Raw genomic sequence first — 18,914 nt, forward strand, 5'->3', positions numbered from 1 at the left:
TTTCTTTCCTTTTTCTCTTTACTCCACTATTTTTCACATTGTTTGTGCAGTGGGTTATAGATAAATTATTAATATTATTATTATTAACTATTATTTCGGTTTGTCTTAAAAGTAAAAGTTTATTGCAAAAAGAAATTTATGGTGATTTCGAAAAAAAACCTGAACTCCCTCCAAAATGACGTTAGATCAAAATGAAAAGTGTAACATTCGAATCAGAATTGTCGAAAACCTCATACAGGGAACTTACAGTCCCCCTCCTTGAACAACAAGGAAAATGGCTTTTCTGCATCGGTAGCACTCATCTGTCTCCCTCTTTTTCTGTTTTTTTTTCTCCAGGCCTAACGGGTCATCAGAACATCATAGAGAGATGCTTAATAGCTGATTCGAAAGCTATTTCTTATATATACGTGCTTTTTATAAACTCCACCATCTGCAAGTGCCACATGGCACTAAAATTGAAATTTATGCCATTTCTCAAGTGGTGGCGCTAGGGGGCTACCAGAACATCGTAGGCAGATTTTTTATAGCTCATATAAAAGATATTGCTCATATCTATGTTCTCTCTATCAATTTCACTATCTATAGTTTCCAAATGGCACTAAAAACGACACTTTTTGTGTCATGTCTCAAGTGGAAAAGCTGAGGCTATTGGGCTAGCGCTAGGAGAACTTCTAAGAGTTAAGCTTAATTTTTTTTTTTTTTTTTTTTTTTTTTTTTTTTTATCAATTCTACCATTAGCAAGTGCGATATAGTACTGAAAACAACACTTTTGGTGCCACTTCATAAGTGGAAAAGCTCTGAAGTACAAAACAGGTACTATTGTTATAGTTATGTTCCAGAACCCTTAACTGGAGGTTTACAAAAACCCTTCCCGCACCCTCCCCCTACCAACCCCCTTAGTAAGTTTCATAAATCGTCAGCTCACCTGTAAGCTACTGAAACATTAGCAGGCTAGCACAACATCGTAGATAGATGTTTAATGGCTCAATTATAAGTGATTGCTTGTATTTACAAGGTTTTTCACAAATTCTATCATCTATTAGATTTCACAGATTTCAATGTTAACTAGTTTCTGGGGAGAATTTGCAATGAACTTTTTGTCATGATTGAAGCATTAGCTACAACCTAGTAAGAGCGATCATGGCAGGAAAACTATAACTTACATTTTCCCTCAATTGCCTCTTCTTCGACATTATTTGATCTTCTTGTTTGTCTTATTCGTAGATCAAATACAAAGCACAGCATTCCAAAGATCTAAAATATATATATATATATATATATATATATATATATATATATATATATATATATATATATATATATATATATATATATATATATATATATAATGTAATACAGGTAATTACTTGGTAAAAAAACAAAAAAACGTCAACCTTCATTTTCGTCATTTGTTTCTAGCAATATTTCTTTATTTCTTCCAAGAGATCTGTTGAGTTAAGACTGATCTAGTAAATTTAAAGATATGAAAGGCATGATGATGCCAGTATTATGCCAGCATATTCAATGTACAGCACATGATGATGCCAGGACAATCGATGATGCCAGCCATCATGAGAAATTAGCTGAACTAGCTTCTTAATTTCCATCGGTGGAAACAACCCCACATCTCAATTAAAATGCAAATTGACCCTTAGCATAATTTGAAATAATCTAAGGCCAAAAATACAAAGGCCTTTGAAAATGATAGAGGTTCAGGGAAATGAAGTAAAAATCTAAGCGAACCATGAATCGACTTTTTCTGTGTTCCATCCCCTAAACTAATTGAATGAATAATGCTTGTCGATGCGGGCTGAAGAGGAAATTGAAGGCTGGAAAGGAAAGGTCTTAGTAAAGGGTTCACAACTTTTCCGCCAGTTGTGCATTGAGGAAAAGTGCCATCTTTCACATTTTCCCGCAGGGGATCTTCCCTAAGGGATTCCTCGCCCTCATAAAGGATCGAAATCTCTTTTGAGTTGATCAAACCAGTCTCAGATTTCTTCCCAATTTTCTTCAATCCAACCTAAAGTTCAATATCTCCCAACTTTTCCCCAACCTGTTGTAGGTCGTTCAACTCTATTTTGTGATCATCTTGTTTTATTCCCCATGGGTCTTGGCCCTCTTTGTCTCCCCTATTATTTATGTTAGTTATGTTTAGTCATGATTTACGCTTATCAAGGGAACGACTTATTAAGAAATTGGAAAACCTAAGATATGAATTTTCGAGGAATAGCCCTACTTACACTCTAAGATTCACTCCTGGACCGGCTGTTGTTAATCTATCCTCTAGAACACTTGAACCAAAGGAAATTCAAATTCTCGAAAAAGGTCCAAAATTCTCCTTTCTTCCAAGACATTTCCCTGTGGCAGATTTAATTTCTTCTCTAGAATCCTCTGTGCACAAATTTTATACATCTATTTCCAACCCAGATGAAGTAAGGGCTAGTCTTACAGATATTCTTTACAACAATAAAAAAAAACTTAATTCTCCCGCCAACAAAAAACCAGATAATTTGTATGACCTAAAAATACTATCTAATCTCCGTAAAGATTCATCCATTATTATAACTAAAGCAGATAAAAGCAATTCTCTGGTTGTCATGGATACGACAGATTACGACACAAAAATTTATTCTCATCTAAATGACGAGACAACATATAGAACTATAGCCCACGATCATACTGATCAATTTGCAAACAAAATTATAAATGAACTAAAAACTTTAAAACAAAAATTAGTCCACAGCTATACAATAAGTTTTTCCCCCGCGGTAACTTTTGCCCAAAGTTTTATGGTCTACCAAAATTACACAAGCAAGGCATTCCTTTAAGGCCAATAGTAGCTTGTACAAAAGCCCTCACATCCAATATTGGGAAATTGTTATGTACAGCCTTTAAACCTTTGCTTTACTCCCAAAAAAAATTTCCGTCTAAGTGTAGTTTTGTAATTTTGCCACTGAAAAAAGAAGTCGCTTTTAAGGATAGGAGATTTCCGATATCCCCAAAGTCTCCTCCTACTAAAACATCCACTGCTAGCGTAGGTACTAAGCCTACTTTTATCGTTTTTCTTTGGACTCTACCGTCGTTCTTTGGAATTTCTATTTTAACCCAAGCAGACGGGCATGGGTGCTTGTCTTCATAATAACATAATGTTTTAATCTTGTTTTTATGGTCTATCTCCGTTCTATTAATTAGGTCAGTTCTCACATAAGTTTGGTCACTGCAAGAATCAAATGCAACTTCAACTAATTCCCCGTTCAATTTTCCGTATATTTTATGCGACTCTGCAAATGCGTAATTTTTTTCCTCATTATGGGTCATGGCCTTGGCTGTCGTTGTATGTGGTTTTGGTCATATTTACTGTGGCAGTTTCTTGCAAAATGCCCCGTAGTGCCACAGTTATAGCAAGTTAATTCTCCTTGCGCTGTGCTATAGTGCCTATTTTTTTATACTCTCTCTATTGAAATATGTCTGTCTTACGCATATCCATACTTACACAACAACTGAGTATAAGGACACCATACAGTATATGAGCTCCACGCCAGCCATACTGATCTTGGAGCCAAGTGGCAAAACGGGGATGCACTAGCATTCCACAGCCTGATTCAAGTATGGTAATACCCATGGCCAGGTTCCTTTTTTTTTTTAAGTGCTTTTCAACTAGAAGAAGAAGAGGACTGTAAATTATCCAAAGTCCGATTCCTGAAAAGGGGAAAGACACTTAAAAACAGATATCCAAAAATTATGAGTCCAGTTTATTTCCTTATGACGGGTGTAGAATCTTTTTCACGGGGTGAGAACCTCAATAAATTATTTATCAATAGCGGCTTTGAGATTTCGATGTGGTCTTTCTTTCGTGTGTACCCAGATTCTAGACAAGTACAATATAGCCATTTTGTTCAACGTAGTTGAAAGTTATGGAAATTAAGTCTTTAAGGATGACAACCCCCCCCCCACAGCCCTCAGGGCAAGGGCTGTAAAATATGCCCTGGGGGTACATAAGGTTTTTATAGAAAATATTGTCGTAGAAACGTCAAAAAGGGCTCATTCCATTGGAAATTGAAATGGCTAGTGGCCTTTTTAATAGTCGAAAGTGATTGGAAGTCAACTAACACCCATTCCGCACCCACCATTTTCCCCATCACATCCAATCAAAATTTTGAGATAGCCATTTTGTTCAACGCAGTTGAAAGTTCTGGAAATCATATCTTTGATCCGGACACTCCCCCAAAGTCTTCAGGGCAAGGGTTATAAGTTTTGCCCTGGGGGCATATAAGTTTTTTCTTGAAAGCATTGCCGGAGAAGCTTGAAAGAGGGCTCATTCGATTGGAAATTTAAAGGACTAGTGCCCCTTTTAATAGTCGAAAGTGTTTGGAGGGCAACTAACCACCCTCTAACGCCCAACTTTTCCCCAAACACATCTAATCAACATTTTTAGACAGCCATTTTTTTCAACATAGTTGAAAGTTTTGGAAATTAGGTCTTTAAGGATGACAACCACCCACATCCCTCAGGGCAAGGGTTGTAAGTTATGCCCTGGGGGCACATAAGGTTCTTATAGAAAGCGTTGTCCTAGAATATTCAAAAAGGGCTCATTCGACTGGAAATTGAAATTGCTAGTGACCTTTTTAATAGTAGAAAATGATTGGAGGGCAACTAACCCCCTCTCACGCCCACTATTTCCCCAAACACAGACAATCAAGATATTGATATAGCCATTTTTTTTAACGTAGTTGAAAGTTCTGGAAATTATGCCTTTGAGGATGGCTCATTTGATTGGGCTAGTGCCCTTTTGAATGAGCCATTTTGTTCAACGTAGTTGAAAGTTTTGGAAATTATGTCTTTAAGGTTGACCACCCCCCCCCCCCCCCACAGCCCTCAGACCAAGGGCTGTAAACTATAGCCTTGGTGCATATACGGTTCTTATAGAAAGAACTGTTGTAGTAACTTCAAAAAGGGCATATTCGGATGAAAATTCACAGGGCTAGTGCCTTCATTTATAGTCGAAAGGGAAGGGAGGACAACAAAAATGCATCTTCTACTCAACACTTTCCTAAGCTCTCTTGTCCAAAATTTTGAGATAACCGTGTTCTTCGGCATTGCTGAATAGTTCTAATAATCTGTATTTGAGGATGACAAACCTCTGACAGCCCCCAGGGGGCAGATTGTAAGTTATGCCCTGGGAGCATATAAGGTTTTTATACATGGCGTTGTCGTAGAAACTTGAAAAGGGCTCATTCAATTATAAATTAAGAGGACTAATTCCCCTTTTAATAGTCGAAAGTGATTGGAAGGTAACTAACTCCCCTCTCACACCCACCATTTCCCCAAACACATCCAACAAAAATTTTGAGATAACCATGTTGTTCAACGGAGTTGAAAGTTCTGGAAATTAGGTCATTGAGGATGACAACCCCCCGCAGTCCTCAGGGCCAAGGTTTTAAGTTATGCCCTGGGGGCATATAATGTTTTTATAGAAAGCACTGTCGTAAAAATTTCAAAAAGGGCTCATTCGATTGGAAATTGAAAGGGCTATTGCCCCTTTTAATAGTCGAAAGTATTCGGAGGGAGAATCTCCTTCCCCCACACGCCAATCATTTCCCCAAACATTTCCGATCAACTTTTAACTTAATAACTTAATAAGGGTTTTTATTTAAATCAAACAAATAAATCAACCACCAGAAGCAAACTTGTTTAGGCTATACACCCTTCAAAAAAGACCCTGATATATACATCGCTATCAACAACGTAAAATTATAAATAAATAAAAAAGAAGATAGAGAAAATAAAAGCACGGAATAACCTCCTCCAACTTATTACAAATCTTAAAATGAAAAACGGAACTATAACTAATTATCACCGTTCTCTTACTACCACCCTCACACAACCACAATAAAAAATAACCAGAATACAACTGAGAGACCACTCAAGAGAAAATCGCTAAGAAATATTATACTCACCAAAATGCAGAGATTTTAACCTACTCCTAAAACTAGTAATATTTTCTTCAACTAATAATTCATTTGGTAAACTATTATGAAACCCTCGTCCAACATGACAGATAGAGAAGAATGATCTTCGAGTTGAAGCCTGAGATCGTCTTATCTGGGATGCTGTTCTGGCTGAGTATTCATGGACATTACATCTAGCCACGAACATTTGACCGAAACATTGTGACAATAATCCACGCTCATATTTAAAAAAAAACAAAGCTGAATAAAATTTAGAAACTCTGTGTAAAGGCAGAATATGTCGTTCAACATATCTCCTTCTCACTGATGCACCTTTTTTATCACCACAAAGCACTCTTATAGCTGAGTTCTGCATCGCACGAAGCGGAAGTAGATGTGTCAGGAAAGTGCTCGACCAAACGAAATTAAAGTATAAAAGGTACGGGTGAACAGTAAAAAAATACAAAGACCTTATTACATCACAGGGGAAAAAATCCTCAGATTTCTCATAATCCCAACATTCCTTGCAATCTTACTACTTAACAACTCTATATGGGGTTTATAACTTAAACATTCATCTATGAGGACACCAAGGTACTTGACAGTCTTTAGTCGCTGGATTGAAGTATCAACAAGTCTAAGCTCATTAATCCATAGATAGTAATTGGGGGTTTCTTCCGTAAACTAGAAACTGTGATTTATTGTTATTTAACCTCCGTTTGTTAGCTCTAGTCCATTTCCAAATTTGGTTAATACCCGTAATAAGCTTCCCCATGAGTTGCAGTTCCGTCTTCACTGCCACTGTAAAATGCGCATCATCCGCAAATAGCGCAATAATTAACTTTATGGTTTCACTAACGGGAAAATTCAGGTCAAACGACAAATCCTCCACAGCTTCGCATAAGTCATTAATGAAGATTTAAAATCGTGTAGGCCCGAGCACAGACCGTTGTGGCACACCATATTCAACTTTCTTTGTACCCAATACGGCACCTCCAACACTAACATACAAAGAACGATTATAAAGGAAAGACCTTAAAAGGCCTAAGAACGCACCACGAAATCCACAATTATCAAGTTTTGCAAGCAGAATACCATGATCAACCGAATCAAACGCCTTCACAATATCGAGGAAAACTGAAGCCGCTTTCCAACCAGCATCCAGGGCATCATTTACGAACGTCACCAAAAACAGAACGGTCTGATCCGTCGACATTCCTCTTCGGAATCCAAACTGGGTTGGAATTAAAAAGTCTCCGCAATTCTAGAAACTCAACCATTCTAGCATTTATCATCTTTTCAAACACTCTACTTAACACTGGGAGAAGAGATATAGGTCTATAATCATGGAAAGAATTCTTACCACCACCTTTAAATATCGGAATAACTTTAGCCGACTTAAAGCAATCAGGAAAAATACCACATTTCATAAACTGATCAAATAGCTACACTAAATTATCTGATACAACTGGAAATATATGCTTCAAAACTTTCAGGGAAAAATAATCACTACCTGCGGCATTACTCTTCATGCTCCAAACTGTATTTCGGAGCTCCTCAACATTAATCGGAGGCAAAAGATCAGAAAAATCACTAGCCACAGGTAAAAACTGAACAAAAGACTCTTCTAAAGAGGAGGAGGATCCTGTACCTACCATATTTTTTCCAATATTTGCAAAGTGGTTGCACATCTGATCAGCTGCTTTCTGTGGCGATGAGGTACAAACTGGGGTAACAGAACTCTGGGTTGGGCGGATTACCGAGTTGATTGTTTTCCACGTCTTCGCAGGATTTCCTTCCGACTTTTTGAATTCTTCTCTGGAATATTCTATTTTAGCTTTTCGAAGTAGCTTATTCAATTCGTTATTATATTTTCTGTACCTCTCTTCGGCATATGGTAATGTCTTAGAATATTTAAATAACCACCTCCTTTTCCTTATCGCTGCCATCAGTACCTTAGAAATCCAAGGTTTAACTGGGGTCTCGGTTTGAACTGACTGCCTTGACATTTTACAACATGACTTCAATATGTCATTCACTTTACCATACCAAAAACAAAACTTCATATTTACATCAAGTTCACTATCTTCAAGAAACTGAAACTTACATTTTTCTAATTCATTTTTAAACCAAACCAAAACATCTCCATCAATTCTCAATCGATCATTACGTGTTTTCTAATTATTACTCATCGGTGTGCAAAAATTATTCACACACAACAAAAACCCAAACTGACGAGAAACTTAATTAATCACAACTAAAACTTAAATACGCATATTACCACAAAAAATATTATCAAGGAGGGACTCAGAATTGTAAGTAACACGAGCACAATTATTCACCAAAGGAAACACATCATAACAAAACATCACGTTTAAGACTTCACGAGTATTAGGATTAGCACCCACTTTATTTAGGTCCAGATTTAAATCACCACGAACGAAAAAAGGTTTATTATTATCAGCAAGCTCATCCAATTGCTTTTCTAGGAGCTCCAAGAATTCCTCAGTAGAACCTGACGGCGGGCGGTACACTACAACCACAAAAAATTTCTGTCCCGATTTACATAATTTTAATACCACATTTTCAAATACCATTTCCTTATTTACGCGCTTTTCATTCCTCACCTAAATATCCTAACATAAACTACCAGTCCACCATGTTGCCTTTTCTCTCTATTCTGAACGTGAAGTCGATACTCGCCTATATCTAATAAACTTGTCGTATTATCTCTCAACCACGTTTCTGTCAGAGCAATTACATCAACATTTTGATTTGACTATTTTGTTCGACATAGTTGAAAGGTCTGGGAATTATGTCTTTAAGGATAACAATCCTCCCCTCATAGCCCTCAGGACAAGGATCGTAAATTATACCCTTGGGGCATATAAGGTTTTTATACAAAGTTTTGTCGTAGAAGCTTCAAAAAGGGCTGATTAGATGTGAAATTGAGAAGACTAGTGCCTTTTTCATTAGTAGAAAGTGATCAAAGGGCAAATAAGAGTCAAACTCAAAATAAGCAGAAATTAATATGAGTAGAGTTCTAAACCCCATGCTTTCTAAAAGCCAGAATATAATTTGTACTTTACTGAAAAAAAAATCTTTTAAATGTTTTCACTTTTATAACTTTAAGAAATCAAAAATCAATTAAGATTTTGAGGAATAAATATCCGCATGTATGTTAAACTGACAATGCGGATTTTTTTCAGTAAGTTTATTTGAATTTTTTTCAGTGATAATAAGATTATTTCGCGTGAGAGAAGCGGATCGGTAAATTCTGCTGCTAGTGGTCAGAGTTTTGGAAGTGCTGGTTCTGTATTTAGTGTAGAAAAGGAAGACCGGGCTGCTTTTGTTGGTGAGCAGTTTCATACCCCCATTAGCCGAGAACCTGTGGTGGATTTAGCTCAGCAGATTGTGAGACAGGACAAAGAAATAGTAAGAACATTAGCCCTTTAGAGCAGGAAAAAGGCACAAAAATGTTCGAGAAAGGGAGGCAATTCAGGATTACGAATCATTTGCGCCTCGCCATATAGTGAAAGCCCTGGTTTTTTATCAGGAGCATCCTACTTGGAGGGGGGGGGTATAGTAGTACCTGGGAACCAGTCAAAATTGTCAGAATAGGGAATACAGGGCCACAGTGAATCGTTTTGTAGTTTGGAATTCGCAAAGTTATAGTAGAGAAAAGTTAGAAAATCTATTAGAGTCAAGTACATAAGCCGATTGCAAAAAGTTGGGATGTTGTTTGCCTTGTTGAGACGTGGAATTCTCTAGATCATTTTTCGTCGTGTGAAGATTTTGATGTTTTGAGTGTAGGAGAAAAGTTTCGGCCAATGGTAGATATTATAGAGGAGTTTCGGCACTTGTAAAAAAGAGTGTATTTAATTTATTTCATAGGCTAGAAAGTGATTCTGAAAATTTATTATGGTTATTATTATCAGTTAAAAACGTTCCCCTTGTTGTGTGTTGTTTATTTGCCTCCGAATATTAGTTCTTATAGCCGAGAAGATACATGGGAATCAAGGGCGCCGGCAGAAAATTTTCCAGGGGGGCCAGACGCCAAAATATCAGTGGTGGTTGGGTGACAGTTTAGGCGGTTTAAGGCACCAAACTACGACTTTACCCAGAAGAGGACGAATTTGCAATTAATTTTAAATCCTGAGAAGCTAATTGATTTAAAAGCATCAATAACTATATTTTAGGCTTCCTGAAAAAAAAAAATGAACACGGTGGTAGTGCTGGATTCAACCAAACTGATTCGCTTTATTTGTAATGAAATTAGGCCACGCTGGTGATCTGTAATTGCGTATCAGCTACAATGAGGGGGCAGTGATTCATTGTTTAGGTGGGGGTAGGGTAGATTCTTATATTTTAATGGACAAACTGCTTACTCTTCATGAGGCTTCAGATAAACCTTAAAAGAGGAGGGGGGAGTAGGAAATAATTAGAATGTTTCTCTGTACAGCTAGTATGTAACATTCCCATATCTACCAGCACAGAGGTGGAAAAGCCAAGTCAGGTCATCATCAGCCCCGCCATGAAATTTCCTTGGGGTGGCATATCCAGCAAGGAGCTTAGTTTTCAGCAACTTTAAATGGTAATATTTTTTCTTTTTCTATTTATATAAAGTACTTCAATGTATTTCAAAATATATATGCAACGTATTTATCGATAAGACAATCCTATCATAGAGGTTGTGATGGCTTCAGTTATGTAGAAGATAAAAAGTCTCACAGAATTTCCATCCATACAAACAATAATACTTCTTTTCATCCAAGAAAAATTCTTTAGTAGTAATATTAACAAGGGCTTTTCACCAAAATTACTATTCATAGCCAATTTTTTAAGTATATTCAAATTTTATCAAAAATTGAAATTACAAATTTTAAACGTAGGACGGTACTAATCAACGGATAATTATTTATTTACACATTTTAAAAGCAAAAATACAAAAAGCTTGGAAGACGACGACTTGCAAAACATTCACTCGACTTGAAGGGACAAGCTAAAAATATCTAACATGGAAGAGATGGCCGGGAATTTTTCCCTACAGTTCCCTCTTAAATAATATTTTTTTTAACATGCTAGAAGTTACCGAATTGCTTACTTACCTCCCATAATACAATAGGTTGGTATGCAAAAATAAATATTTGTGGCCTGGGACGCCAAAAAAAGGCCGATGGATCCAATGATTCCTCCAATAATGGCAGTCTGCCCAAAACCAATGACTTCCGACAGAGCACCAGCGAATGGACCTTAAAAGAATTAAATAGAAAAACAAGTTTTTTTAAATGAAAGTAAGGAGCGACATTAAAACTTAAAACGAACAGAAATTATTCTGTATATGAAAGGGGCTGTACCTTCCTCAACACCTCGCTCTTTACGCTAAAGTTTTTATTGTTTTAAAAAATAAAGTTGTGAGACAGTCAAACCTTAGCATAAAGAGCGAGGCGTCGAGGAGGGGACAGCCCAAAGCTATTGACAGCTTCAATTTTAAGCACAAAGAAGGAAGAATATAATGATAGACGAAAGACAACAAGGGCCACAACAGGAAGAACAAAAAAAAAAGACCAAAAGGTGAAAGTTCTTAACCCTTTGATGGCTGGTGGCTCTTATAAGGCACACCAAGATTTTTCCTATAGCTCCTTTCTGATTGGTTGAAACAAGAAATTATCTGCATAGCCAGAAACAAGAGAACGAAAGCTATCGAAAGGTATATTACTTTGCCCCTTTATGAGTCATCTAACAACGTTCGCACAGTACTGAATTTGACATAGTGAAATTTTTCGGATTTTGTGGAATGAAATGGATCTGACTCGGGCAGTATTGAAGTTTACAGTTATTCCACGCAAATGATAGTTTCAAAGCAATCAAAAAGGGGAATCCGGGATATGACCCCCTCTTCAAGGTTGGACCCTTGTACGATAGGGTTCGGACGAATATGTATTCATCGGTCATTCAGAGTGATAACATCTATTAGTTTAAATCAGTTAATACACAATACAGTGCGCAAGGACGGGGAGAAGTTAGCCACGCCCTCCAGCATAGCAGCGTCTCCGGATAAAGATTCATTTCGTTGACAACTGAGGAAGAGCGCGCTACGAAGTTTTGTCCCGGGCTAAAGCGGGACGCAACGAATAAACTCTGCTGCCGGAAAATATTTCTAGCAGAGTATAAGGTAGGCAATCTTAATTATCTTGAATAAGCAAGCAGAAATGGAGGGGAATCAGATTCAGCCACCTCAACTTCCGGATACGTCAGATCCCGACGCGATTTCTCAGTTTATGCGTGGAATAAATTTCAAACTGGATTTGATCCCACAGCTCTCAAACAGCTTATCCGGTATAGATGCAAAAATGAATAGTTTTAGTAAACAGCTAGATACAACAAAATCAGAAATTTCAAACGATCTAGCGGAAATGAGGAACAAACTCAGGGAGTCTACACTGAAAATTGACTCATTCTGAGGCAGAAATAAAGCGTTATAACCTCGTGTTTTACAATTTCCCTGTGACTGGTCCTTTCCAGTCTAGTTTGAAGGATGAGCTTTGCGAGTTTCTTAGCTGGTGCCTCCCAAACCTACAGCTTTCTCGGAGGGACATAAAGGATGCTTCCGCCTGAGATTAGGCCCTGTAATAGTTAAGTGGCACGCCTTGGGATTACGAAATGAGGTTCTCAGGAAAAGTTTTGTATTGAAACAGAACGGCGTAGGGGTTGCTCCGAACTACACTACGTATCAACGCGAGGCTAGAAAAAATTTGAAGCCAGTGCTGTCCCAAGCCCTAGTAAAAGGTCAAAATGCGTGGCTCAAAGGCGATAGGCTTATCATTGAAGGTAAAACGTACACTTACGACCGTGAATGTCAAAAAGTAAAAGAAATGACGGTAAGCCACCCAATTAGGGCCCCTAATCCAGCGCAAAGTAACTCAGAGATCAGAGGTATAAATCCCGCTAATGTCAATGAAAATAACCAGAGCTCAGTACAGAATTGCCCTTCAGATCAGTCGGACTGTTCTGGTAATGAAAGTGACACGAACACGATAGTTGAAAGAAACAGCAACTTGCCGAAAACAATAGGAAAAGGGAAAGGTCGTAAAAGTAGCGAGAATAGCCCCGTTGATAATACTTACAGTCACACCGCTAGAAATGTACGGCAAAGAAATGAGGAGCCATTGACAAGCCGGGTTACTGAAGGGAATTGGCCACCAATTTACAGACAAAACACACGCCCGTTCAGGCAGCTACAAAAAAATCAGCCTTGGCAGTAAAGGGGTATTAATAGGCCTAGAGGTGACGATTATTACCGGTTAGCTTTCCCCCCGAGTGATTACGGAGCCCAATAGTATCGACAAGGCCATACACAAACCCTGAAGTTTGTATCTTGGAATGTACAGGGTATAAAAAATAAGTTAAGTTCTGTGGAAAGTGATTTGTCAAATTTTGAATTTGTATTATTAATAGAAACCTGGCATTGCCCAAGTTAAACTCCAAAAGTAAGAGGTTTGAATGTGATAAGTGTATCGCGAGAGTTAACTTTGAACAATCGTTATTTTGGAGGCCTCGTAGTGTTGATAAAAGGTGAGTCTTTTAAAAGTTATACAGAGCTGAAAAGTAAATCAGAAAATGTTATTTGGATTAGAATAGAATGTTGGGATGGACTGCGTATTGTAATAGGATCGATATATATTCCGCCTCAAAATAGCTCGTACCGAAATGAAGATACGTGGAATTTGTTGGTAAAAGAATTAGATGAAGAAAGAGCTAATTTTGAAAATGATAGATTGATATTAATGGGTGATTTTAATGCTTATACTAGTGATGAAGTTGAATTAAAAGATGTGTTAATTCCAGGTATTCCGTCAGCAGTCCCAGCCGTCTACAGAATTCCCAGAGCTAGCAGGGATCAAAAAAGAAGAATAAATCAATAGGGTAGAAGGTTGTTGACACTATGCGCAGAATCGGGTTTGATGATTGGAAATGGAAGATTTGGAAAGGATAAAAATCGGGGTGAGTTTACCTGCGTATCTGGGGCTAAAGCAAGTTTAATTGATTATGTTTTGGTGGATATTCGCTGGGATCTAAATTACCTTAATGTGGATGTGCTTAAGCTAGTAGGATCGGACCATCTACCGGTATTTTTAGAAATTAAATCAAGGAGTGCTCCCCAAAGGAGGGATATTTCAAGCAAAAGTCGTATTTATAATAAAAATGTTAGACGTCAGATACCTAGGGAATTGTCTACAGAGGAAAATGTTAAATTAAGTGAAACGTTTTCAGAGGATGATGTAGTTATAAGGCTAAATAATTTAAAGAAGATAAATAACCATGATAGATTGATAGAAGAGTTCACTGAGATTTTACATAAAATAACAGGCCCAGTTCTAGGAAATAAAGGAGGTCGTAAGGATATAGATTTTTTATGAGGAATGTAGAATAAAAAAATTAGAATTGATTAAAGAAATGGAGATTTTGAGGGAAGAGGAAAAAGAGGAAAATAGGCGTCGACTAGTAACAAGGTTTAAAAGTGTTCGCCGGGAGTATAAACGCCTTTTAAAACAGAAGATGAGACTAGTTATTCAGAAAGGTAAGGAGGAGCTGATCCAGTTTTATGAAAAGAGTGATATGCGGTCTTTCTGGAGAAAGATGAAAAAAGGGGCCTCTATAGCTCAGCCAAAAGTACCTGACCCAAAAACATGACCTACATACTACAACGATGCGGTTCAGGAAGACTATTCGTTTGACTGCTGGTTCAGCGACGAGTTATCGAATACAGAGAATGAGACCAGTCTCCCACTGAAAGAACACGATTATGATCTGATAAAACCCGCATCGGAAGAAGAAATTGAAGAATGTATAAGCGCCATGAAAGGTGGATCAGCACCTGGTACCGATGGAATCCAAATAAAGAACTTGAGACAATTCCAACTTTATTTATGCCGATTTTCTTGGCTATCTTTAACTCAGTTCTGGCTTCTGGAGAATGGCCCTTGCCGGGGAAAACATCCTTTATTTTGCCACTATTCAAAAAGGGAGACCCAGCGGATCACATTAATTATCGACCGATATCTTTAGTACCTAGTCTTAGCAAAATATTAGAAAGAATACTAGATGCTAGATTAGCTCATTGGTTAGAAAAATAAAGGATTTTGAAGGAGGAGCAGGCAGGATTTCGAGATGGATATAATGCTTTTGATAGGGTCTTAGTCCTACAGGCGCTTGTAGAGAAATATGCAAAAGGGATGAATAGGTTGTACGTTGCATTTTTGGATCTAGAAAAGGCCTTCGACAGTATTGATAGGATTTCCCTGTGCTTAGAACTGTTAAAGGTAGGCTTACCAAGACTTTTCGTTAGGATACTAGCTGATATGTATAGAAAGACATTTGGTATAGTTAAAGTTTTAGGGAAGGGATTATCGTCGCCGTTTGAAATTAGAAAAGGAGTAAAACAGGGTAGTAGTATTTCGCCTAGGTTATTCACGTTTTATACAACTGATATTGTTGACTATTTTAAAAAGGTATGGGCCCCTACAGTGTCACTAGGGAACCTGACGTTATCTCTGTTGCTTTTTGCTGATGATGCGGTGTTAATAGGCAAGTCACCAGAGGAGCTCCAAATCTTATTGAGTATATTAGAAGAATATTTAGATAGAAAGAAACTAGTGTTGAATATTAAAAAGTAGAATTTTATTATAAAGGTGAAAATGTAAAAGAGAGCGAAAATTTTAAATATTTGGGAGTAACACTTTCAGCAAATGGAGGATGGAAAGAGCATGTGAAAGAGATGATTAAGAGAGGGAAAGCAGTTTGAGCTGCCATTTTACGTAATTCAAGGCTTTCAAGTATAAATGATCTAAAAATTCATAAATATGTTTTTAATTCTAAAGTTTTGCCTACTATCCATTACAGAGCTGAACTCTGGGGACATGACCCGGCACCAAAATTGGAATCAATTCAGCTGCAACACTTTAAGAGATTAATTGGTCTTCACTTAACGACCCACAATCAGGCAATAAAAGGTGACCTAGGTATATTTTCGCTGAGAATGAGTAGATTAGCACATATGATCCGGTACTGGCTAAAAGTTCTAAGTCTGCCAGAAGATAGTTTAGCAAAAACATCTTATGTGGAGATGCTACGGTCGAAACGTAAAAGATCGTGGCCGTACCAAATAAAAATGTTTTAGATGGATTAGGATTATCATATATTTGGAATGAGGGGCTAGGACCCTCAGATCAGGGTGAGCCGTTTTTGGCTTTGTTTATAGGAAGAATAAAAGACCAGGAATAAAAGTCCAAATATGGACCAAGGCAGTTAAAAAATCTGGAACATTGAAGTTTCATTCCAATGTCACAGAAATGTTAGGATTTGAATTTTATTTAAAACTAACATTACCGGGGGACACATTGAGAGCGTACTTTCAAATCCAAATGAATTGCCTGCCACTAAAAAATAGAAAAAGAGATTTGAAAGAAAAAGGGTGGCCCCAGATGTAGATGCGGATTACTCTTTCCCCAGATATAACCTAAGTATTGAGGATGTGGCCCATATTCTCGCCGTGTGCCAGCAAGTTTCTATTTTATGGGTAATTTTTTTGGTGGTTGGTATTTGGTTTGTCGCGGTTTTCCTTAAAACGATTGTAAAAAGGACAATCAGGCAGTTATGTAAATATGTAAATGAAGCGTTGTCATCAAGGAGTGAAACTTGATATTTATGTTATTTTTCTTGTGGAGTGTAATTAAGAATACTGTTCTGTATGGCCTGTTTTTTGGCTTATAATAAATTATTATTATGCGATAAGTCCCAAACAGAAGTCCCTAGTAAAGAGCGAACCAAGGCCCAAAGTAACCAGAAGTTTAAAAATACGTTTTTAAAAAAACTGGCTGGTGAAAAAGTTTTCCAGAGTTCTGAAAAATTTAGGAAAATATCACGACTCAGTTTGTTTAAAACAGTTTCTCAAAAATTAATTGCCAAAACTACGCTCTTTACTTTCATCAAAAAATTGCTTTTTTCTAAATTAATCAAGTAAAACCTCCTTGATATTCAGCTGATTAATTACAAAATATTAAGAGTTACTCATATTCTGCTACGGGCATATTTGTCTACGGGCAGCTTAATCGTCAACTTTATGGGATGAATATCTATTTCAAACAAATACAAAAAAGCCGCATATCATGCATTTGGAAAAAACTTTGTCAATAATTTGGTTGATTACACTAGTAACAGTATGCAAAAAATATAAGAAAAATAATGTTTGATGAAAGACGAACAAAACATAAAAGATAATTAAGAAAGTCAAGAGAATCATGGTAATTTTCAGCCAGTTAAAAAACGAAGCGAAAAGACAAAAACATTAAAGTTTTTTTTATTTAGGTTTCACTTGAAAAGGCTAGTTTTTTTTTCTGTGTGTTTGAGCACTGAGGATGGCTTGGTGGAGATCCTTGTCAGAATATTTGTTTCCGTCTTTTCAATTCTTATTTTCAACTGGCTGAAAATCATCCTTGGTTTCCGGGATTTTTTTTTTATCAAATGTCATGTATAGCCTGTCTGTGAGGTAGCAAAACATATTGTTGGAGCATAAAATGAAGAAAGTACTGAACGATTAAGCGAATAACGAAAGCAATGAACGTCCCCATCCCCTTATTAAACGTTATTTTAATAAATTTCCTTATAATTTCTAATAATTTTTATATGACTCACCCATTTTTATTTTCACATGCGTATCCCCCATAAAATAAATTTTGTGTACGAGTCTGATTAAGAAAAATTTAAAGAGTAAATCAAACAGAAATCAGAGATACAGGTTCTTACCGAAAATCATGTAAACTCCAATTAATAGAGAGCCAGCCCAAGCAATGAATTTTTTTGCCATGGCTCCACCCTCTAAGTTCAAAATATCAGCAGAGTGTAATGAAAAAGTGCTGCAAGTTCCATCTACGATTAAATGGCACATGAAGGCCGATATAACAATGATCCACGGTCCAACAGCACCGTTCACTGGTCCAACAGCACCCATATTCCTCTAAAAATAAAAGCAAGCATTAAAAAAGAAATCAAATACAATAAATGATTATTCAACTTAACAATGTAGCAAATACATAACTCAGAGCAGTACCACTTTTAAACAAACAATGACAGTGAAAATGGACCGACGTGATCCTCAATTACATTGGCTATTATACAAAACTAGCCCGACCTCCCAATGTCATTGGATTTGATTGGATAACGCTCCACCCGCGATTGGATTGGACAAACCTCAATGTCATTAGATATCGTCAACCTTGAGGAAGTCAAATCATCTGAATTTTGATCAATGTCTCCAGGGACATTTACTTACTGTCCTGGCTCCCCGTACTATACCTTATAGATAGATAGATAGATATTTATTGCAACAAAAGCCTTTTCGGGCCATGGCAAAATAACAAAACAAAAATAAATACAAAAAAAACACACATTAAATCGCTCACAATTCATCAAAAAAGTTTCTTTATGTGCCATACCCACTCTTACAGATTTACCCAACCTTCTAAAATCATCATAATTTTTACCTTTTAAAATTTTTTCAAACCAATCCACCCCTCCAAAATCTGTTGAAAACACTTCCCTCCTCAAATTTCTTAACTCCTGGCATGTACCCATAAAATGGATAAGATCTTCCTCTTCTCCACACATAGGACACTGGTAAGGACCATTTTTAATCCTATAATTCCCAATATATTTCCTCCTTTCTCCAATACCCAAAAAATTACCCCGAACCAAAATTACCCATCTTAAATCCTCACTACTCATCCCCGCTTTAAAGTAAACTTCCTCCCCCCCCAAACCTCCTTTGCCAGCCCATACAGCCCCAGGGACGCCGAGGATGATTTCTGATTCTGCCACCTTTGAATTTCCTGCTCTATTAGTCTATCCTTTACCTTTTTTGCAACTAGCCCCACTTCCATACCTAGCCCCTTCCCCTCATTCCAATAC

At 37.1% G+C, this 18,914-nt stretch overlaps 1 protein-coding gene across 2 annotated transcripts in view; it reads right to left on the bottom strand.

Annotated features, from left to right (window-relative positions):
• The window catches only part of LOC148956113 (monocarboxylate transporter 13-like), a 42,107-nt gene that overhangs the window by 9,500 nt on the left and 13,693 nt on the right, over positions 1-18,914 (bottom strand). The window contains exons 2-5 of one of the 2 annotated variants that reach the window (XM_089094930.1): positions 17,754-17,964; positions 11,057-11,200; positions 3,494-3,657; positions 1,164-1,254 (exon numbers count right to left, since the gene is read on the bottom strand). In XM_089094930.1, the coding sequence (XP_088951056.1) occupies positions 1,164-1,254; positions 3,494-3,657; positions 11,057-11,200; positions 17,754-17,958 (604 nt within the window). In that variant the 5' untranslated portion in view covers positions 17,959-17,964. Of the gene's footprint in view, positions 1-1,163; positions 1,255-3,493; positions 3,700-11,056; positions 11,201-17,753; positions 17,965-18,914 lie in introns of both variants that reach the window. The other variant, XM_089094878.1, reaches the window with a different exon arrangement.

This window comes from Artemia sp. Qi Xiang Cuo, chromosome 1, assembly GCF_049724085.1.
Source record: "Artemia sp. Qi Xiang Cuo chromosome 1, ASM4972408v1, whole genome shotgun sequence".
Classification (NCBI taxonomy): Eukaryota; Metazoa; Arthropoda; class Branchiopoda; order Anostraca; family Artemiidae; genus Artemia; species Artemia sp. Qi Xiang Cuo.